General features: G+C 36.8%; 1 protein-coding gene across 1 annotated transcript; it reads left to right on the top strand.

Moving 5' to 3' along the window:
• The first annotated feature begins 31 nt into the window (after positions 1–31).
• On the top strand, positions 32–24,320 carry traf3 (TNF receptor-associated factor 3). Its single transcript, XM_067455199.1, has 11 exons — positions 32–411; positions 16,698–16,954; positions 18,226–18,277; positions 18,460–18,564; positions 18,785–18,949; positions 19,362–19,442; positions 19,853–19,927; positions 20,240–20,332; positions 20,507–20,647; positions 22,444–22,627; positions 22,720–24,320. The coding sequence occupies exons 2-11, from the start codon at positions 16,701–16,703 to the stop codon at positions 23,289–23,291; spliced, it is 1,722 nt and encodes a 573-aa protein (XP_067311300.1). The 5' UTR covers positions 32–411; positions 16,698–16,700; the 3' UTR covers positions 23,292–24,320.
• The last annotated feature ends 528 nt before the right edge of the window (positions 24,321–24,848 follow it).

The following is a 24,848-nucleotide window of genomic DNA, read 5'->3' as shown; positions in this document are numbered from 1 at the left end:
CCTAGAGGACAGACGCGACACACCACTTGTTCTTTCTCTATGGCGTCCTTTTACAACCAGCTACAATTTTTTTCATGACGGGGATTTCCTGAGGAAGTCAGACCAAGGGGGCTTTCCAGTTACTAGACTTGATAGCAACAGCACTCTGCCACAGTGGCGGCTTCTCTACCTATTCGTGTACCTCAACCGAGCCGTTTTTGGAACATTCCGATGTCAAAATGACCCGATTTGATCCTATGGCCGTTGTTGCCTGTTTGAGAAGCGAGGACGGAGCTGTGGCCGCGTAAATTTGGACGTTGTTGTCTCTCGGTGTGTCTGTCATATGAGTGGACCATCTGTGGCTCCATTCGTGAAATTCTTCAGAGAAACACGGTTGGATCATCGGACGACATCGTTGATCAACTGATTCATGTAAGTGGATGGCTAACGTATTTCACAGATCCACATGTAAAAAAATACGTGTAGCTTATGTTAGTGAAAGGTAAGATTAGGCAAACCCAAAGTCTATGGGTTCACCTACAGCGATTAAAGTGTGTCCTGCTTTGATCTGAGATGTTCACCTGCTCTCTTTACCGTCTCCGGGACAAATATGGGCTCTTTTGGGTTCAAGTTGTGAAACATGTAAAGCTATCAACGTGTTAACAGGTTTAAATCCTATACAGCTGCTTTCCAAATTCATGGTAGATGATGACCTCACCTTTGCATGTATGTGTGTAGTGTACTTTTTACTTTGCTTTTATTATGGTGATCATTGTGATGATTTTTACAGTTAAGGGTCTAAAAATGTTAATTTTAAATGTTTTATAGGCTTTGATGGAAGGGGGTAGGAGGTATGGGTCTATAAACTTAAACCTTTATACACTGATCTTTTATGTGTTTTTTTTTCTTTCTCTCTTCTCTTTAATCTTCTGTGGTCTTATTCCTTGGGGGCAATACCTAACTTGCAAAATTCTTGCATGATTTAGGCCTGTATGCTACTGATGGAAAAAACCATGATGGCATACTGTATTCCACTGTTGGATGCAGTTTATGAGACAGAGAATGGGTGTACTGCTCTCTTTTATCATATTTTAATCAGACATGTAAACTTCTGTACAATTTTAGTAGACTAATATTGATGACTAATATTTTCACAACAAGTATGATGATTATTTATGTTTTATAGATGTCAGGTAACCTATATGTAGAACTGATCATTATTTTAAGTATGCTAACCACATACTAACATAGGTTTATTATTCATTCTAATAATAAACATGTATAAATAATGTCAACTAGTAATAACCATCTGTACTCTACATACTTTTGAAAGAAGTCTCTTGCACTCTTGTTTGAGCCGAAATTGTGATATATTATTACAGTTTAAAATAACTATTATAAAGAATATATTTTGCATAAGTGCCTTTATTCCTGTGATGGCAAAGCTGAATTTTCAGCAGCCATTACTCCAGTCTTCAGTGTCACATGATCCTTCACAAATCAGATGTTGATGTGGTGTTCAAGAAGCATTTTAAAAATACATATAATTATCAATATTGAAAACATTTGAGCAGCTTAATTTAACAGGTAGGCCTAAGTGTTTTTTGTGTAACCATGATACTTCTTTTTCATAATTCTTTGAATGGGAAATTCAAAACAGCAACATTTGTTTGAAATAGAAGTCTTTTTTAACATTATAAATGTCTTAACTGTCACTTTTTCATAAATGTTATACATCCCCATTAAATAAAAGCATTCATTTGTTTAAATCTTTAAATCCTACTGACCCCAAACTTTTAAACCTCACTGCGTATAAACTTAGATCTTGATTTTAAATGGGTGAGTTGTAATTGTGTTTAATGCTAAATACAATAATAATAATAATAATGGATTTTATTTATAACGCACTTTTCAGTCTGAAGAATCTCAAAGTAACTTACAAAGTATATGTCGGGAGTTTTGCACTAGTGGATTTTGCTACATATTGTGACTGTTATGTGATATTATTACCTTCAAGAATCTATTACATTTACCAATGAAGTAAATATATTTTCAATAAATGTGGCATCTAAATATCATTCAAGCCAATAAATATTTTTCGATCTTTGTTTAAATCCGCCAATGGGGAAAAAAAAGCCAGTGGACAGAAGCAGTTTGAAAATCTAAAATAGTCTTAACATGTGCTGCTGTGTGCGGATCAGAACTGAGACTGTTTGAATCCAGTTTAGTTTCACTCTCAGATTAACACAGTAAAGTGTTGTGATGAACTACAGGGAGCACACATTTGGGGCTTGCTTTCAACAGAAGTTAAAGCAGACTCTTTTTTAAAAAAAAACAACAACAACAACAACAACAACAACAACAGAAAGTAGCTGAGAAGATAACATAAGCTCGACTTCTTCACATTTTCACATTAAGTAATGCACTTACTTTTAACCCATCATACCTTCATCATATGTTTACATCTGAAATGGTGTTTTATTCCTGTAAATGACCTATAGCAGTCACACATGTCTTCCTCTGAAAGGTCAGGCCAGAAAGATGTGATATTCCCCTTCTTAGTTCTCTTTCATTTTTGTTATGAGATCTCCTGCAGCGCAAATACATTCAAAGAATCTGTATTACCTTGACGCTTCTCAGCTCTAAACTAACAGTCTGAAATGTATTGTGTTACGCTTTTCACCTGCAGCTCTCTCTGGTATTATGTTCTTTATTACATGGATGCTTGCTTTACCTTAGCATCTCTTAGTCTTGCCATTTTCGTTCTGCCGTGTTTTATTTTTATTTTTTATAAATGCACTGATAATGTGAGACATCATTTTGTCTTTTGTCTTGCTTTTTTGGGACACATCTACATAAACGATAGCATTAAAAGGATAGTTCACCCAAAAATTAAAAGTCTGTCATAATTTACTCACCCTCAAGTTGTTTCAAACCTGTATGAATTTCTTTCTCCTGCTGAACACAAAAGTATGTTTTCCCCTACATTCCAAGCCTGAATGAATCCATAAAACGAAAGAGAAAGATTAAACGGTTCATTCATTGAAGGGTAAAGAGCAACCTAAAATTGTGCTAAATTTCGTCTTTTGTTTTCCAAAAAAAGAAACAAAATCATGCAGGTTTGGAACAACATGAGTGTCTGTAAATGATTTTTTGGGCAAATTATACTTTTAAAACTGTGACTAAGTCACAATTTAATGTTTTTGTTGTTGTTGTTTTATAATATGACAGGGCTCGACATTAAGCCTTTCCATGTACTTGTCAGAGTAAAAAAATTGCTTGTCCAGAAAAAAAAAAAAGATTTTTTGTTTGTGTTGTAATTGTAAATATAATATATTCTGGAGCAAAATTCTTATTTGTGTTCAGTCAGCTTTGACCTATTTGAAGCATATTTATGATAGTTCAACCTTTTATAAAAGGCATTTTTTACCTAATAATTTTTTACCTACCTTTTTACCTAGTTTTAAATATATGCTTCATCTTTCATTTTACATTTTTTTAATTTGATCAATATATTAAAGTAGAGTAGTAAGGCACTACAGTGCTGTTAACAAATTCATTCATTTACACAAAAAAATTACAACAGCATTAGTTATATAGTGTAATTATATCAAACACATTTTGTATAATTTAATTGATAATTATAAGAAATGTTTCTTGGGCAGCAAATCAGCATTTTATAGTTATTTCTGAAGAATCACATGACGCTAAAGACTGGAGTAATGATGCTGAAAATCCTGAAATCATTTCAAAACATGAAGAATTTTTACTTTAGCATGATTAAATTTTGTTTATACAATTAACTGATCATTTAGATTCTTAAACATTTGGATAAGGTCACATAATTCCTTGCATATATAATAGTTTACTAGCAGCTGCCTACACACTTTTTTCCTTAATGGGTGTTTATGTGCTTGTGGGTGTGTGTGTGCGTGTGTGTGTGTGGGTGTGTATGTGTATTGTCAGCACAGTGACAGAGAGGGATGAGGCAGCAAATGGAAAAGCCCCTTAAATATTCCTGGAAATCCCTAGAGAACTGCAAGTTCTGGTCAGCTACCAGTACATGGATTTTGATTTGTACTCTGTTGAATATTGTTTTTGTTTGTTTGCATAGTATTTTTTTTCTCAGAGTTTGTTGCCTATTTCAAGGACAGTTTTATCCTTAATTGTAGGTGGTTTTATTTTTGACCTTAGCATAGTGCAGCGTGAGACGAGAGATAAAGGTAGGGAAATACCTGGAGTGTAAGTAAAACAGAAACAAAATCAGCAGGCAAGATCCTCTAAACTTTCCAACCAAACTAATATTCAATAAAATATTCACTTTTGTTTTCATGGGTGACTGGATTTTCCAGTCATTGTGTCCAGTAGTAAGGATGTCGGAATATGTTGAGCTACCATTGTTATTTTACCAAAGGCATGTTGAGCCATGTAGTGTGTTTGTGAAACACTTCACTAAGGCTGCAATGCATTGTATACGTCAGATGGGATTTAATATTTCTTGCTGAGAGTGTGAATAATTTGATGGGTGTGACTGTGACTGACTGTGTGTGTGTGTGTGTGTGTGTGTGTGTGTGTGTGTGTGTGTGTGTGTGTGTGTGTGTGTGTGTGTGTGTGTGTGTGTGTGTGTGTGTGTGTGTGTGTGTGTGTGTGTGTGTGTGTGTGTGTGTGTGTGTGTGTGTGTGTGTGTGTGTGTGTGTGTGTGTGTGTGTGTGTGTGTGTGTGTGTGCGAGAGAGCATCCTACATGGCTGTGCAAACATGGTTGTTATCTTCTTCCCAAAAGCTATTTATCTGGGCGAACCTTCAACTGTTTAAAGAAAATATGAGTGGTGTTTGTCTGTCCAAACAGTGTTTATGGTTTATGGTATTGCTATGGTCTCTACTAGCATATTCTGAGTGTTTGTTGGTAGAGCTGCCCTATTATGGCAAAAAATATATAATCATGATTACTTTGGTGGTCAGTATTAGGATAATAATTATCTAACACCTGTAATCACTGACATCATATATTTATTTACCTTTATCAGTGAACTTCAGATTTTATTTCAATTACATAACTGAAAAGCAGAGAAAAATATTAAAGTGGTCAATTGTTTTATGTGAAACATTCCAAATTGTGCAGACATAATTTTTGGTCAGGCTGTCATACAAAGAAATTATGAATGGATGAAAAAACAAGAACCAACAAAATATTGTTATAACAGATTATAAAAATATAAACAATATAACTGATTACGTTTTAGTAAATAATAATTTTGCAAGATAAATACCATTTTGTGTGTGTGTGTGTACTTTTGTGACGCATATCAGGAAATAAATGTGTATAATGACATGGGTATTACAAGGAGAGGGTGCAGCCATTCCACATGTCCCCATTTTTCTAAAGGCTAATAAATCATACAGAGTGAGAATTTTTTTTTTTTTTTTTTTTGAGAAAGTAAACGTTTCCTGTGATGGGTAGGTTTAGGGGTATGGGTAGTGTGTGGGGATAGAAAATATGGTCTAAAAATACAGGTCTATGGAATGTCCCCGTAATTCACAAAAACAAATGTGTGTGTGTGTGTGTGTGTGTACTACACAGTCTATTGCCAAAAGTTTTGGGACACAAAACTGCAAATGACATCCCATTCTTAATCTGTATGGTTTAATATGGAGTTGGCCCACTTTTTGTAGCTTCAACTCTTCTGGGAAGGCTTTCCACAAGGTTTGGGAGTGTGTTTATGGAATTTTTTGACCATTCCTCTAGAAGCACATTTGTGAGGTCAGGCATGTCTTAATGGACCTTGATCTGTGCACTAGTGTGCATTCATTCTTGGTTGGGAACAAGTTGGGAACATGAAATTGTACAAAATGTATTGTTATGCTGAAGCATTAAGAGTTCCTTTCACTGGAACTCAGGGGCCAAGCCCAACCCCTGAAAAACAACCCCACAATATAATCCTCCCTCCACCAAACTTTACACTTGGTACAATGCAGTCAGGAAAGTACAATTCTCCTGGCAACCACCAAACCCAGACTCTTTCTTTGGATGACCAGATAGAGAAGCGTGATCTGTCACTCCAGAGAACACGTCTCCACTGTTCTAGAGTCCAGTGGCAGTGTGCTTTACAAGCTAATCTGAAGGCCACACACAGTTTGGAGGTCTGTTTTTCTATTGTCTCCTATAAATTGGAGACTTCTGCAAACTGTGCGCCTCAGCATGTGCTGACCCTGCTCCATGATTTTACGTTGTCTACCACTTCGTGGATGACTTGTTGTTCCCAATTGCTTCCACTTTGTTATAATACCACTAACATTTGGCCGTGGAATATTAAGTAGTGAAAAAATTTAATGAATGGACTAATTGCAGAGGTGGCAACCTATCACGGGACCACACTCGAATTCACTGAGCTTCTTAGAGTAACCCATTCTTTCACAAATGTTTGTAGAAGCATCTGCATGCCTAGGTGTGGCTAGTTACTAAATAAACACTCAGCATTTTCACTGGCCATAATTTTGACATAGATATCATGGGGGAAAACCACCATATAGATGCTTTTCTCGGGAGAAGATTGGAGCTTTAGGGTGCGTTCACACTTGTAGTTCGGTTAGTTTGGTTCGTTTGGTCCGAACCAAAAAACAAAACAAAGCATATAGTCCTGGTCCACTTAGCGTTCACATTGGCATTTTTAACAGCGAACCTAGAGTTGCCGAACCAAAGGCATAGGGATACGGTCACAACCTGATTGGTCGGCTTATGTGACGTAGGAGCTTGCTTACCGAACATTCAAAACAATGCTGTGTGCTGGATTAAACGCAATCATTTTATGCGTGTACATGTGGCATTATTTTTACCAGCTGAGAACTCATGAAAAGCTCATAAAATGTTTAAAACATTCAAAACAGCACCAGGATTTTCTCTGTTGTATACAGAAATGAAGATCTGCTGCAAAAGAGACAGCAGTTCTGTACTAATGGGCAACAAGTCCTTTGATGAGAAGAACCAGGTATGCTTTTTGTGCGTTTTTTTCTATCATTTTCATATACATGCTCGTCAGACCTAATATTAATAAGGCACTTACCTCCTCGTTGTTCCACGTTTGCCCTCTAATGTTAACGTTAATAATTTTGGATACACCGATTGATCTTTCCATGTCTTCAAATCAGCTGACTTGTAGCCTAGCATCTTGTGACATTACGTCCTGTTTTTGGTTCGCTTGCATGTCTTTGGTCCATGTTGCGTTCATATATCAATCAAATCGCACCAGAGTTCATTTGGAAGCGGACAGAGACCCATCTTTTTAGCGGTCTTGGCCCGCTTGTTCGGATGGCAGCGTATGTTCAAACGAACCAGACTAACCGAGCAATCGCACCAGGGTTCGTTTTAATCGAACCAAACATGACAAGTGTGAACACACCCTTAGTTTAATTTTAATTTCTATACTTCCATAACTGTTTATTTCACAAAGACATGAGTTGTTCTGCAGTTAACTGTACTAAACAGATACTTAAAGGTGCCCTTGAATGAGTTGAAACAATATGTTAAATTGTTATCTGATATCTAAATAGAGGGTCTGTGGCTTGTTTAAGGGCAAAAATTGTCCAGATACAGTTTTACAGGTCCATTTACAACCCTAGAAATTGTCCCTAGGATGTAATGATTTGGAAGAGTCATGAATATTAATGTTGAGCTCTGCTCTGATTGGCTTATTTCAGCAGCTCACAGCACAGCAGTTTAGGCTACGTCTACACTAATCCGGATACATTTAAAAACAGTGTTTGTCTAAAAACGCTCCACGTCCACACTCATTTTCAATCGTTTTCGGAAAAATTTTCATCTACACTAAAACGTCTGCAAACGCTTACATCCCCGTACTGCGCATGAGCAAATCCAAGACGCTTCGACTTGCGTCATTTCCGCTACTCGTTTATTTACTCTTTGAAATTTTACTCTTTGAGTTTTTTAACAGTATGTAAAAAGTGACACAAGGCTGTCAAAACAGAAAGCATACAAAACAACTGCTGTACAATGTCGTTCACCATCTTGGCTGAATTGGTCATATGACTGCATCACATGGCTAAAAATGCGTCATCGTATTAAAAAGCCTCCATTTTCACAATCCACACTACGAAGCGAAGACGGCGTTTTCAAATTTATCCGCTTTGGAGAGCGTTTTCACTGACTTAAAATGCTGTCTCAGTGTGGACGGAAGGCCAAAACGGAGAGAAAAATATACGTTTTCAAATGAAAACGTATTAGTGTGGACATGGCCTTAGTTGTTCAGCGAAGCAGCTCGTAAGTCCTGCCCGACCGTTCTGACTGAACACAGACCGACTGAATGACACTGAACATCTCAAATGGAGATTGCTAAAATGCAGCTTACTTGTTTATTGGTTTTTCAGATCACCCGTGCCGTGCGAGAGAGAGCTCGCGTGCATATGTTTGCCAGATTGAACATGTTTAGGTAAAACACCGGATAGTATACGTGTTTTTTTCACAGAAAAGCTATGAACGAGGGATTTAAATTACTGAAATCTATCAACCGCAAACGCCTTTATTTTATTTTTATAAAAGCTTTTTATTTTTTTAAACTACATTTTAGACTTGTCTTTTTTTCTTCCACGATATTACATGTTTATATAACATTAGTCACAATGTAGGCTACACAGTGACTGTGAGGTACTCTGAAATACAAGCATGCAAAAACATCATACTTCAGTTCTCAAAATTATAAATATATATACTTTTACTAAATGAATAGAAGCCTTGTCAAATGACTTTCGTTTGAACTTTTATGGTGGAGAAGGTGACGTTAGCAACTAAACGTCTACTAAACTAACGTTGTATGACATGCATATCTACGGTTGTATTTTGTAATACAAAATAATTTTAATCTTTGTCATTAGACACACTATTTAGTTTTGTATGGTACTTGGAGTTTCCTATTGTTACTGTACTAGCGTCTTGCGTAATCTAGACAATGAAATGACACAATGACACTCTCTAAGAAACTTTCAATTTAATCAAAAATAGTTTAAACAAATGGATAAATCACTACTTATATAGTTGTAATTGCCCCTTTCTTCAGTATCCGATTATAATAAACATCAACCATGACTGTTGATATTTTTTATCTGTGGGAAGGGTATGAAAAGTCCTCACGTCCCCTGCACAGCCTGGAACATGATATTTGTGTCCATGAGAGGTGCCGTTTTCGTTATCCTCGAGTGTGGCTTGTTTATCTGCAGTCCCGATGATTCGGCTCCGTCAGTTCTCCCTGATAATGCACACGTTCGGACATATGCAAATGTTGGGTGCGTACATATTAATGATCCCCAGCGACACAGTTTGCGTTATGTTGAGAATCACTTATTTTTCCATGGTGTTTTTCATGCATGAAATTTACATAAGAAGTAGGAGGCAATTTTGAGACAGTATGTGATGTCCATGTACTGAACTTATTTCACTATGGCAAGGTTAATTCAATTTTTCATTCTCGGGCACCTTTAATGCAGTCAGGCAAAGTTGTTGGTTAGAGTTTTTTTGGCATCTTTTTTATTTTACTTTACTTATATTTTGTCTAAAATTGAAACAAGCTCCTTTTTGTTGTACTGTACACAATACACATATCATTTGGTTATTTGATGACCTTTTGGAGTCTCCGAGTCCAATGGTCCTTTTTTGGAAAGACACCTAGGCTATAAAAAAAAAAAAAATGTTGTGTACTGTGCTAATTAATTGAGATTTCTTACAGGTTGTTGGCCTTATTTGTTTCGTTGCTTCTATTGCTCTACCCTTTTTTGTAAGTCGCTTTGGATAAAAGCGTCTGCTAAATGATTAAATGTAAATGTTAAATGTAAATTTACCTTAAAAAGAATACACTTTTTTTTTTTAAGAACCACTCTTCAATCTGAAGGTTTACTTTGCTGGATATAGAAAATTATGACTAAATGAATGTGGGAAACAAGATAAATGGTGTATGCTTAATTTCACAATAAGGGTGCGATTAATTGTGATTTAAATTTTAATCTTTTAGCAGATATAATATACATCACTTTCATTGCAATTCCACAGTGCACTACCATATATTTGATCTATCTGTGTGTGTGTGTGTGTGTGCGTGTGTCTGCGTGTGTGTGTGAATGTGTGCATGTGTGCATGTGTGTGTGTGTGTGTGTGTGTGCGTGCGTGTAAAATATACATACATACAGACACATATATACAGGACTCGACATTAAAGGTCCTGTTCCTCGCGATTCCATTTTTCAAACTTTAGTTAGTGTGTAATGTTGCTGTTAGAGCATAAATAATACCTGTAAAATTATAAAGCTCAAAGTTCAATGCCGAGCGAGAAATTTTATTTAACAGAAGTTCCCTTTCAAAGCCTACAGCGAACGGCCGGTTTGGACTACACTCCTGCACTTCCTTCAGGAATGACGTCACTAGAACAGTTTGTTGACTAACCCTCCGCCCACAAGAACACACAAAATAGGGGGCGGGGTCTTGTTGCTCTCCAACGTGGAGAAGAGCGCGCATTCAGCGCTTGCATCTCCCCGTTATGGTAGGAGGCGGGATCTTTCCGACCAAAGTGCGCTAAGCTGCTGTCCAATCACAACACGGGAAGCGCTGGCCCAATCAGAACTCGTTACATATTTCTGAAGGAGGGACTTCATAGCACAAGGAAATCATCAGGCCGTTTTTAGGACAGAGAAAACAGAGGTGTACAGATAAGTCAATTGTGTGGAAAATACTGTGTTTTTTTACATGCGAAACATGAACTCATGTTATATTGCACACTGGAAACATAATCAAAGCTTTGAAAACACGCGAAGAATGGGACCTTTAATACTTGTCTGTTTTTCCGGGACAAGTGAAAGAGAATTTTAATTTGATAGCGATCACTTGTGCATAATAATATATAATGTATAATGAACTGATGGTAACAAGGTTGTGCTGTTGATGCTTGCGCAGCCTCTTAGGGAGAAATCAAATAATACTGCCGTATGTTCACACAAAACTCAGTTAACATACTGCAGAAAAAATTCTAAATGTGTATTAAAAAAAATCTTTTTATAACATGATACAGTTTGACCAAGAGTGCTGTTTTCCTGAATACCAAAACAATTGAATATGTGAGACTTATTTCATATGGCAGTTCCATAAAACAATTAATTGACATTAAGTCACTTATTATTATCACAATATTGAACGTTTTTGTTCTATTTCAGCAGCGAAAATAGTTCCAAGATCACAGCAGAACCATGACGTATCAGCATATAAAGATGATAAAAGTATGTTTGGTCTTTTAGGGAGGGACAAAGAGTGAACTATTGTAAAGGAGAAATATTTGCTGAATTTATAACACAAGAAAAAGTTGGTGCATCTTTGCAAAAAGGAATGTGAATTTTGAATGTGAATCAGGCATTTTGTGTGCCTGACAAGTCAGACCCACATCAAGATGTTTGGTCTGGAAACTCACCATTGACAGCTCAATCTGAGGGGCGGGATAAACGGTTGTCTTTCAAACTCCCTCTGCACGCGATAGGATAGCGCTACCCCCAACCAGACCAATGAAGGTGAAGCGGAGCTCGTTGATAGATTAAACATTCGCCGTATCCGGTCGGCTAAACTCCGAACACATCTTCCCTTTTTAAGAATGACTTCAGGGCCGTTCTTTGTTCTTTTCTCAGAGAAAAGCTTAACTCCAAGTCTTCCAGAATCGCAGTCAAAGCTGATTCGAAAGACCGCCGCCGTTCGCCAGTTTCTGTGTTTACTAGAAGCACACAAGCGCAACTCTGGCGTCATTATGTTAAGCCCCGCCCACCGTCTCTATACACGATGTGATTGCACTGTCAAGAGTTTGGCATTTATAGCTCAGAAGTGTATTGACAGTTGCTAGACGACACTCGCGGGCAGATCTAGATTTCTAGGCTTGCATTTTGTTGTTTACCAGGCATAAATCATGAAGATGATTGGTTAGAAATATGTGTCTGTACTACAGTCTTTGCAGAATGAGTTACATGCTGAAGTCTGCTACTTGGCGCTATTAGTTTATCCAGATTCTTAACTGTTAATATGCCTTGGCAAACAACAATATTTTTTTTTGTCATCAAGAGCAGTTGTTTTCCACTGGATGCTAGGCTGAACTGTTTCGACTGATCTATGACTGAGTTTTAATTTAATTTTCCAAGTCAAAATATTTGTTTATGTGGTTTACTTACATTCATAAAAATGCACCATAAATAGCTATAATTTCTGTTTCCTTTTGTGCCGGAAAGTCTCTGTACTGGAGAAGAGGCATGTGCGGTGGGGACCAGTCACTCTTGTGGAATAACTGTGGCGTCCTCTGCTTAAAGGAATTCTTGCAGTGTTCAGCAACAGTGCTGGGACCTTCCTGTATATGTGCTTAATGTGTAGCTGGCTCATAAGAGAGATATTATTAGAGCTAGAGAGCTATGCCTGTTATGAAGGGATTTCCCAGCCTGAGTGCTGCCGGTCAGGAGCTGTTGATGTGGCAAAGTAAGCACAATGTTAAAGTGTCGCCTCATTGGCAGATATTAGCATATCAAAATGGAAGAGGAGATGACTAACTTCTATCTGTTTAAACTCGGGTGGAGATGTGAAATAGGCAGAGAGGCAGAAGTCAAGCTGTTGTGATGTCAGACGGTGTTTAAGAGGTTAATGGGTACAACGACACCCTCATCACTTACTCGCAGTCAAGATGATTGAGTCACCGCTTACTTTGCCGTCATGTTTTACATAAGCAATTATGAAATGACAATGCTGACATCATTATATATATTTTGTGTATGTGTGTGTGTGTGTGTGTGTGTGGTGTATGTCAGATTGGATTGCTGCTTCATATTGTATTGTAGGATAGACAAATCTTTTTCTAATTATTTAAAAATATATATTATAGAAAAAAAATGTATTTAGTGGTACAATGATACATAATAAATTGGGATGATTTTAGATTTTTTTTTAACTTACTTTATATTCTTGATGTTCTTCATATTACTTGAATTATGATCAGTATTGACTAGAATTGTAATAGTGCCATTTAATTAAATATTGTCATTTTTATTCCTGTGATGGCAAAGTTGAACTTTCTGCAGCCCTTACTCCAGTCTTCAGTGTCGCATGATCCTTCAGAAATCATTCTAATATTCTGAATTGGTACTCAAGAATAGTTTATTATTATCAATGTTGAAAACCGTTTTGCTGATTAATATTTTTTTAAAACAGTGATCTTTTTTTGTGTACAGTGCATCCGGAAAGTTCTTCACATTGCTTCACTATTTCCACATTTTGTTGTTACAGCATTACTCCAAAATCACTGTTTGATTCAAACGATATCCCATAATGACAACATAAAAGAAGTTTGTTTGAAATCTTTGCAAATTTATATATATATAATACAAAATTCTCTGGTCTGATTAACCCAAGATCGAACACTTTGGCCTGAATGGTAAGCTTCATGCTTACCACTGCTAAGTTTTTGGTAACTTATCACCTGGCCAATACCATCCCTACAGTGAAGCGTGGTGGCAGCATCATGTTGTGGGGCTGTTTTTCAGCGGCAGGAACTGGGAGACAAGTCAGGATCAAATGAAAGATGAATGCAGCAATGTACAGAGATTGAATGATGAAAACCTCAGACTGAAGTGAAGGTTCATCTTCCAACAGGAAAACAACCCTAAGTACACAGCCAAGATGATAAAGGCATGTGAATGTCCTTATGTGGCCCAGACTTGAACCCGATTGAACATCTCTGGAGAGATCTGAAAATGGCTGTGTATCGAAGCTCCCCATCCAACCTGATGGAGCTTGAGAGGTCCTGCAAAGATTGGGAGAAACTGCCCAAAAATAGGTGTGCCAAGCTTGTAGCATCGTGCTCAAAAAGACTTCAGGCTGTAATTGGTGCCAAAGGGGCTGCAACAAATTATTGAGCAAAGGCTGTAAATACTTATGTACATGTATTTTTTTATTTATTTGCAAAGATTTCAAACAAACTTCTTTCATTTTGTCATTATGGGGTATTTTTTTCCTTTCCCAAACCTAAAACCGAAGGGGAGAAATGTTGGGCGTGGATCAAGCAGTGTGGGAGGCACCATTCACAACTAAATGTAGACAGAATTTTAAAAAACACCTACGTTTGCTCCAACAAACTGAAAAAAAAAAGACATGAGACTTTTGATAATGCCAATTATTAAAGATGATACAGTATATAGACTATAAAAATGATTGTCTTGTAGCTTTATTAGTTTTATATTGTAATTTGTTTAGACAAATTGTTTGCAAATTAAGACCTTCATAAGTTGCAGTGGCTGTGTTTATACATTTATTAAAACATCATGTTTGAGAGAGTGACTTTCTGTTATAAGGCTGTATTTCGGTAACTATAGGGTTTTTGTTGTATGGCTCAGGTCAGCATCTCTGGCTATTGCCAGGTCCAAGGCGTGGATTAGACCCATGACGTGTGAGCAGTAGCCTGGTGCGTTACATATAAACGCGAGAATAATTGCAATCTGGTCAGGCTAATGTCTTGTCTTTATTCCAAAAGCTGTTTGATTTATAATTATCAGATTATTTTCTAATTTCACTTACTCTGCTGTGCATGAACATACATATGAGGCGGCTGGTTCTTGCACTGGCACCTACAGGCTTTAGCGTCAATTTTGATTAAATTATTCTATGATCAGTTGCATATTATGTCGTGGATATATCGCTCTAATGCATACTGCAGTCCCTTTTGTCTTGCTCTCTCTCCGATATTTTACCTGTTTACCAAAAATGACTAATTAACTCCTTGGCAATGTCTGACACCGGCGCATACATAATGTAATAGGACGTGCCAGGCGCGAAAGCTTGACAGGCGTAACAACAGTAACTAAGGAGGGCGGGGCTTAACGATTGGCAAATGTAATCAATTTTGAACATTAACATAACATTTCATAACAAAATGTAGAAAAAGTGAAGCGCTATGAATACTCTCTGGATGCACTATATACTGTAATTTGATCTAATTTATTCATGCATTCTCGCTGAATAAAAGTATTTATTTATTTAAAGAGATAAGAAAACTGAACTGACCCCAGACTTTGGTATTCATATTTCACAGTAAACTGAATATATATATATGGAGTTCTCATTTCTGGTGAGAACTCCACCAGGGGTGTCCAAAGTCAGTCCTGGAGGGCCACTGTCCTGCAGAGTTTAGATCCAACTTCCCTCAACACACCTCTCTGGAAGCTTCTAGAATGCCTAGTAAAACCTTGATTAGCTGGTTCAGCTGTTTCTTTGGATTTGGAGCTAAACTCTGCAGGACAGTGGCCCTCCAGGAGCAGAATTGGACACCCCTGTTCTAGAAGGACATCTGTATGAGCTTGACAGGAACTGATTGTCTGGCTATCACCAGACCAAGCTCAATTTAAAATGAAACATTGGTCTGGGGTAGTGTTGTCAAAAGTTCCGACCGCGATACCAAATCGGTACTAAAATTTAAAAAAAAAGTGACGCTTTGAGTGCTGTTGAGCGGAATTGTAAACACCTCTGACTGGCTATTGTGCTCACATGCTCATCAAATATGTCTGTGATTGGCTACTACGAACAGCGCTTCACAAACATGTAGTACATTTGACAGAGTGCTTACACAGATAGACACAAAGCGTTTGAATGCAGGTGTCCATCAGCCTACCGGTCCGCTTCAACCAATCAGACCATAAGGGGTGTGATTCTTTGAGTGAAGTTGTCACTGAGGCACTAACTGACTTTTCTCTGGGTTTTCAGGCTTTAGCTTTAATTTCTACATTTTCATAACTGTTTATTTCACACCAACATAATGAATTGCTCTGCATCTGTGAGAGGTTGTGGGTGGGCTTTTGCCATTGCGCCTCTACTTGGTGCGCTCTACTGCACAACTCCGGTCCCAAATCTGTGTGCAGGCCTCTGGAGGCTTCAACTCTTGTCAGCGGAAGCCAGTGAAGTCGCGTCGTCCATATTTTTTTACGGTCACATTGTTTCAGTATATGTCATCGTGTTAAACCCACCAATAGCTTGCCAGGTGGATAAGCCAGTATGAAGAACAGAAGCAGTAGAAATGAATGTACAGGTTTCCAGACTGAGTTACAGTGCAAAATCAAATCGCCGGCAGATCAGGCTGGGTTTACCCAGTCTAAGGATCTGACTCATTTATCCACTAAAATCACCTTGGGGCTTGGGACCAGTAAAAGTTGAAGTTAGACTGAAAGTCAAGCATCATTTGTTTGCAGATGTCACTTGGCTTGATATATTGTTGCCATTTTAAGTGTATATAATGTGTCTAAATGCTTTGGTGATCTCAGGTAGCCATATCTTAAATCCATCAAAACTCTTCTAAATCAATAAGGTCGATGCAATATTCCTACTAAACACTTAACAGCACTTGTGTTCTTGAAACAATGCCAGCAAAGCGGCCACAAATTGATGTTTGTCAAAGGGGTCTGGACCCAATCAGACAACAGCCTATTCCATTTTAAGTTTCAATAATGTTTCCCAGACAGAATTCCTGACATCTTCAATCTGGACAAGAAAGGAATTTAATGTGCCAAAGATTTTTTTGTCTGTTAGGATGTCTGTTTTCTGTTTTCATATTTTTGGAAGTCATTGTGAACTTTTTATGTAACTAAGCTATTCAGCATTTCAATTTTCTCATGCACATGTCATGTAGTTGAAGACCCTAATCTGTCTGTTTCTCTTCAGGTCATGTCCGCAGGGCGTAATGTGGAACAGCAGATTGCCCTGCAGCAGCGTCCGCCATCTCTTGCTATGCCCTCCATGGCCCAGCGGCCCAGGCATGAGCCGGGCTTCTGGCCCCTGCACGGAGGCTTCAGGGACGGTTTTGTCATGACACCTGAGCCCAAGTATTGCTGTGAGGCCTGCAGGCTAGTGCTCTGTAAACCTCGGCAAACTGAGTGCGGACACCGCTTCTGCGAGAGCTGCATCGCAGATCTGCTCAGGTGGGTGAGGGTTCAGTAGTTTATACAAATGCTCTGCTGTAATAGTAAGAGAGCTATCACGAGCCAAAGAGTAAGCCAAGCAATTTCAGATATTTTATTTCCAACATATTTCCTATTCAGATTGCAAATACACCTTCCATTTCAGTGTGTCTCGAATGATAGAGATAGCACTAACCTGTATAAATGGAAAATGCCATTTTGGTTCTAGTCGGGGAAATACTTTTAAAAAGAAAATACTTTTTACTTTGGAGTTTTTTACTGATGCGTGATGATGAAAAAATAGGCAGAGAGGTGTCTGTGTGATGGGAACGCATCCTTTATCTCCTTCAAATGTTGTTTCAATAATTCGAAACCCGGCACAATATGTATTGGGTACAATGGGCCAGTACTGCTAAATCTTAATCAGAGGATCTCCACAAAAAAACTTCCAACACTGCAAAAAAAGCTTTTCTTACTTAATATTTTTGTCTTTTTTTTTTTGTCAAAATTACATTAAGAAACATTTACTAGAAAAGTAACAATTATTGTCTTGTTTTGGGACAAAATAACTCAAAATAAAAAGTGGTTTTGCTTAAAATAAGTAAAATAATCTGCCAGTGGGGAAAGCAAAATCTTGTTTTAAGTATTTTTGCTTACCCAACTGGCAGATTATTTTGCTTATTTTTAGTTATCTTTCCCCAAAACAAGACAATTACTTTTGCTTGTCTAGTAAATACTTCTTGTTTAGATGTTTGGACTAGAAACAAGACCAAAATTCTAAGTAAGAAAAGCATTTTTTTTTTGCAGTGAAGATTACATAATGATTTAAAACAAGAAAAAAAACAGGCATTAAATTCAACACGAAAAAGCTAAAAAATCAAGATATTTTTTTTTATAGTGCATCTCCCAACAACTGATTTTTTATTTTTATTTAAAGAACCAGGGTTTCTGCTGTCTTGGGAAAAAAACTGAATAGATGAGTTTTTAGACCTGTGTATAAGTCAAATAAATGAATACAATTATAAAACTTATGTGCATTTTTATAATGAATATCAATTCTTCTAGTTATGCTCTAGTCTAGTTATTAAAATATATACTTTTTAATCTTATCCAGTAAATCACAAACTGGAAGCTGGAAACTGGAAAGATTCATGAGATGAATATCGTTGTGGACAATAGGGGGGAGACACTGATCTAAATAAAATTGCTAAATTTTTATTTCTGAATTTAGGTAATTTGAACTATGGATACAATTTGCTTACAGTTGAATCTGACTCTTTTTTCCCCCCCAGTAAGCCTAACCCAGTGTGTCCAGCTGATTTAGAGCCACTCTTTGAAGATAAGGTAAGAAAGTGAAGCCAAAACCTATGAGGACACACCCACTCTGTTACATATTAAATCTCACTCTCACAGCTCCAAGTGAAAGTAATGTGGGCCATATAACAGGCAGAACTCAACACATATCTCTTACACAGGCCATGTAACGGATGTTTTTTTTTTCTTTTCTTCATTTGATATTCTGTCAGATATTCCGGGATGTTTGCTGCAATAGGGAAATTATGGCTCTGAAGGTCTACTGTCGAAGTGAGAAAAATGGATGTAAAGAACAAATGAGTTTACAGCGGGTCATGGTAAGTCATATGATTCTTAAACACAATAGTCTACATATCGTATGATAAATTCCTCCCGACTAGAACCTTGCCTCAAGCACAGCGAAATGTGAGCCTAGACTAATTTTTTTATTTTTTTTTAAGAATGGGGAGTGTAGTTTTATTCATAGTTGAAATGCCATGTATGTTTACGTAGAGACTTAGGCCACAAAATTCAGATTTGTCTCTCTCGTTTGAACAGGACCACTTGGAAGTTTGTCCATACTTTGAGGTGCCATGCCCTTTGGGAAAGTGTAAGGAGAAGATGATGAGAAAAGACATGCCCGAGCACTTGAGCCGCAAATGCAAACACAGAGAGATCACCTGTGAATTCTGCAGTCACAAGATGGCCCTCACTGAGTTACAGGTAACGCACATTGCCCAAAATCCCCCAGTTCCCATAAAAAGGACCTGAAATCTAATGGAAAGTACTTAGAAATTCATGAGATCTTTTTTCAGTTGTCATTGAGTTTTTTTCCTTGATTGGAATTAGTGGACATCTCAGTTCCTCTATGAGAAGTATTCCCCTTGTGTTCTGTCATTAATGTCCCATGACCTTTAAGTTTCACATTTGTACAAGGAACTCGGGGGAATCTCCCGTTATGTCGACTGTCATTTAGAGAGTGATTGATGTGTGTTTTCACGTCAAGAATGCTTTCTGTTTTTCCGCCTGATTAATCCTGTCATTATTACTCCACACACTAACAGTTTTTTAATCATGATCATCTTGAAGGTGTGCAGTATAAAGAATATATTTTAACAGTCATCTCTCTTTGCAGAAACACAAAGAAACAGTCTGTCCTGCATTTCCTGTAGCATGCCCTAATCACTGCTCGTTTTCTTCCATTCTAAGAAGTGAGGTAGGCTTGGAGTGCACTTTTGATTTGACTAACGTGTGTGTGTGTGTTTGCAATTGCAATTGATTACATTAGTTAATATATAACTTGAATGAACCAAAAATGAACAATATATTTTTACAGCATTTTTTTAGGCTTTGTTAATGTTAGGTCATGAAAATGTTTATATTCATGTTAGTTCCCAGTACATGAGCTAAAGGTAACAAATGCAACCTTTGATCATAAACACATATTAGTAAATGTTAACATTTAATATTAGCTTAGATTAATAAATGTGTTAATAATAAGTGTTGTCCAGTGGGAGTTCATGCTAAACCTTATTGTAATGTGTTGCTAAAAATATTTGAATTGTAAATAAATGGTAAAGGCAGAAGAATTGTAATGCATTTGTGAAATGAATTTGTTTCCTATAGCTGTCCAGTCACCAGCATGACTGTCCAAAGGCCCAGGTGACCTGTACCTTCATTCGCTACGGTTGTACCTATAAGGTGACTTTCACTCTCTGTTACTTGACCAAATATCGATTTAAAGGACACTGTAGAACTTCAGTTTTGATCATTTTTATTTCCTTCTAAATGTAAAGTGTATAGATAGATATATAGATTTAACATATCAACACAATAATAAAATAACAAATAAACTATGAATTTAATATGCATTGCATATGACGGTATACTATTAGACTACAACATGCACAATTTCAGATTTAAATGACTTGTATAACAAGCCTATATGTTGTAGTCTTCAAAAAGTCAAGACAATTATTTATTTGTTTTTATTTGTTTTTAATTATTTTAAAGGGACTGAATCAAGAGATGAGAGAACATGAGTCCAGTTTTGCATCCGAGCATCTGAGAATGATGGCTGTCAGGAGCAACACACTAGAGGGCAAGGTATAACAATCAAAACAGATTTCATCAAATTAGATACCATTTATAATTACAGTGTTTAACGCATCAGAAACAAGAGTTTTCTTTTTAATAACATCAGTTTCTGGTGTGAAAATGAATGTTTTTTGCTGTTCATAGAGTCAAATCAAACATATGCACTGATTAATCTTTGTGTAGGTCGAAGACGTTAAGAGCGAGCTGATGGAGCGTTATAAAGTTCTGCCCAGCCTCAGCAGCCGTCTCGCAGAGGTAGAAACGCAGTATGAGGAGATGAGAGAAAAGAACAGGCAGCTGGAGCAGAAACTAGTCAGCATGCAGGTGAGAGCCGTCACCAAGAAGTGGTATTATTTTCTTTTGAATCAGTTGAAGATAAAAATAACTTCCACTTTGTATAAAGTGCCGCAAGTCTTCTGTACTTTGCAATACTTGCAATACTGTTCTGACACATGCTTTTATAATTCAGTGCCTTCTCTTTGTAACTTGTCCTCTACAGTGGGATCTAAGTCTGAGACCACACTGAAAATATAGGATTCAAAATGTACTTTAAACCTAGAAACAATTTGTGTAGGATATTGAAAAAATAAAGTGACATTTATAAATAAGAAACATTCAAGCTTTCTATTTCAGTAATCAAATTAGTGAATATGTCAGATTCATAAACTTATTTTTTCAAGATTGATAATAATTTAAGAAATGTTTCTTGAGTACCATATCAGTATATAGGTCATTGAGAAATAAAGCTTCAATTTATTTTTAACCTTTTTATCTTTTCAAAACATGAACAATGTGTTTAAACAAGTTTCAGTTGTTAAATAACATTTCAAAGTGTTTAAATTAATTAATTTTGACTGTTTTATGTCAGGCGGTAAAACCAACTAGTTGCTTGTATACTATATAGTTTTAGCACCTGATAGTGTTGTAGTCGAGACCACCTAATTGAGACCAAGTCAAGACAAAGATTTTGAGGGGATGAGACCAAGACATGCATTCTTTAAATTCATAAAAATCCACATTAACGCCTGAGAAATTACTTATTTTGGATCAGTAATATAATTAGATTAAGACACTATATAGAGCTTTTACCAATCAAATGAAATCATTACAAATGTATAAATAATGTTGAGAATGTTCAAAAAAATATTTGTTGTATAAAAGCAATATCGTGTTTGCAGTCATGCTCAAATTTTTGATAACATCTCTGCCATCTCTTGTGATATTGCTTAATTATATCACATTATAATATAAAACTCCAGATCTCATACAAGTACTTTTTGTAACAAAATAGTACATTTTGTGAGCTTTTGTATTAATTTTAAGTGACATTTTTGACACAATCCCTTAATTTCTGAAATGAAGACTATATACTATCACCTGACAAGGAAAGTGTACCAACCTAAAAGAGCAGTTTAACAGTACTTGAGAGAGATCTACAAACCTTTTACTCTGCCACAAGGATCTGTTATTACCTTGTCAATTCATAATAAAAGCCTTGTTTGCAATTGTGCCACCCTGACATTTGAGACTATACAAACTCCTGGGCAAAGGATTTTGAGTTATCTCAACAGCTTTAAACCTACTGATATTTATAAAAAGTGTTTTTATATGAAAGGGTTCATAGGGTGCCATAGGATGTAGTTTTTATTTTTATTAAGACACCATTTTAATATAACAAAATAATATGTTATATAAATGTACTAAAAATAAATTCAAACTAAAATGGCTTTACAGAATAAAGCAATACATGTCATGAATTTATCAACAACAAAAAATTAAGGAAATAATGGACTTGGACACAAAAATATGCACATCATGTCATTGACCCATATTCTAATGATTTCTATAAGATTGTGTGCCTTTCATGTGCAATTCTAAAGTATATTCACATGGAAATTTGTTATTTTAACTTATAATACCATTTTACAATATTGCTAAAACCCCAGTTTTGAATGGTAGTGTATGTACTATACAATTTATTAATATGTATACAATGTAGTTGCATTATTATTGCTATTTTGATTTATGACTTTTCTGAAGTTCTACTAAAAATATCTTAAATTAACAGAGACCTAGCTATGACATTTTTAACAGTTCTCTATATGTGTTTATGCGTGTAGATGTTGATGAGCGCTCACTCTGAGAAACTGCTTGAGATCGAGATGGAGCTGCGGGAACTTCGTCCACTGCGGGCTATAAGGGAGGAGGTGGAGGCTCTGAGAGGGACCGTGGAAAGCATGCGTTCAGTTGTATCCGCTCTCGACTCGAGTCGTGCTGGTTCCAGTTCTGGTTCTCACACCCTGGGTAAGAAAATGTTATGTATGCCTCAATTTTTTATTACAATATATCGTACAGAAATGATGATTATCGTTAACGCTTTTCAATACTGTCACCAGGCTCCTTAGAGCAGCAGCTCGCACGTCACGATGACATGATGAGTGTCCATGACATCAGGCTGGCGGAGATGGATCTGAAGCTGCAGGTGCTAGAGACGGCCAGCTTTAATGGTACACTCATTTGGAAAATCCGTGACTACAAAAGGCGGAAACAGGAAGCCGTGGCTTCCAAAACCCTCTCACTCTACAGCCAGCCTTTCTACACGGGCTATTTCGGCTACAAGATGTGCGCCCGCGTTTATCTCAATGGGGATGGAATGGGTAAAGGCACACATCTCTCGCTCTTCTTTGTGGTCATGCGCGGGGAATATGACGCCTTGCTGCCTTGGCCATTTAAACAGAAAGTAACATTAATGCTAATGGACCAGGGGCCGGCAAGGAAACACTTAGGTGATGCCTTCAAACCGGACCCCAATAGCAGTAGCTTTCGCCGGCCCACTGGCGAAATGAACATCGCCTCAGGCTGTCCGCTCTTCGTGGCTCAAACTGTTCTGGAGAATGGAACCTATATCAAAGACGATTCGATCTTCATCAAAGTGACTGTAGACACCTCTGACCTCTCGGACCCTTGAATTCAACTTCATTGGGTTCAGTTAATATCGAGTCACGCAGTCCTCCCAGCCAAGACTTCGCTTGAGAGAGGAAGAGCCCAGGACAGGTTTGGATTTATAACCGCCCGAGCCGTCAGCTTGTGCTTGTGCATTGGTCCGCTCTTCGGGAAACAGAGGGCTTTTAGTGACGGCTTTTAAGAGGAGGTTTCAGTCGATGAAAGCTGTCAACCACATGTAAGATGCAGCAAAGAGTAATACATCAACTCTAATCAAGCAAGAGAATATTAATGTCTCTTGATCTACATGACATGGAGAAATGGAAGCGAATGATGTGTTGGTTGACTAACATCCAGCCCAAAGTGAAACAAAAATCAGTTTACACTCGTCATTGTGTTAGCCTTCCGTGAGTATGAATGCGTTTGAGGCTAACAGTTATCGCTCAAATTGTTCTTTAAGTCCACAAGGTAACCTTCATGTTTGGTAATCATGACAAGTTTAGTATTTGGTGGTTTTTTTTGGGTGGTTTTGTACAATATGCAAATAAGTAGGCCTACTTGAGCTGACATCTGTTGTGTTGTGGTGGTGTGTTGAGAACCGTTGATATGGAGAGGTTTGTGACTAGAAAGTCTTGTTTGTGTGGGCAGGGGTGGACATGTTTCTGTGTAGTAGATATAAAGGACCTGACCATGGAGCATTCATGAAGGACTACATTGGCACTAAACAGTGACCCTTCGAGGGTTCCATTGTCAAAAAACAAAACCTCAGTTTTTATGCATGTAAACTCTATTCTTACATGTATTAACCTTCCCTGTGTTTACCACTTTGACACATTATTTTTTGTAATGTTCTAATTAATAGATGCTATGCATCAGAATATATTGTCATTTTGTGTTTTGTATTTTATTTTTTAAAACAGTCTGAAATATTGCCTTTATGCCTCCAGCCATGCTGCCAGAGACACATACAATTTTTTATGGTAGAGATGGTTTTTGCACAAGTATTGTTTGAATGTGTAATATATGTATATCAATATAAAATTCTTCAAAACCATTCTAAATTCTGTTGTAATGGATGTGTCAAGACCTGACTAAGCAACTGCTGTTTTTTGTTGTTGTAATTCAGCAAATCTCTTGCTTAATTAAGTCTCTTGCTTAAGTATTTTTCTTCTAAACTGATACCATTACACACACTTTTTTCTTGAAGGCTTATAACAGGTCTAGTTAGTGTGGGGTGCAGCAATCATGGAGTGGGAAGCTCAATCAAACATTTCAATGGGGACTACGTTTACGTAATTATATATATATATATATATATATATATATAATTACGTAAACGTAGTCCCCATTGAAATGTATGTGTGTAATATATATATATATATATATATATATATATATATATATATATATATATATATATATATATATATATATATATATATATATACATACATTTCAATGGGGACTACGTTTACGTAATTATATATATATTTATATATATATATATATATATAGTCCAAATGTGTATATATATATATATATATATATATATATATATATATATATATATATATATATATAT

This window comes from Pseudorasbora parva, chromosome 10, assembly GCF_024679245.1.
Source record: "Pseudorasbora parva isolate DD20220531a chromosome 10, ASM2467924v1, whole genome shotgun sequence".
Classification (NCBI taxonomy): domain Eukaryota; kingdom Metazoa; phylum Chordata; class Actinopteri; order Cypriniformes; family Gobionidae; genus Pseudorasbora; species Pseudorasbora parva.
Note: the sequence above shows the minus strand (reverse complement) of the source record. Positions and strands in the feature narration are given on the sequence as shown.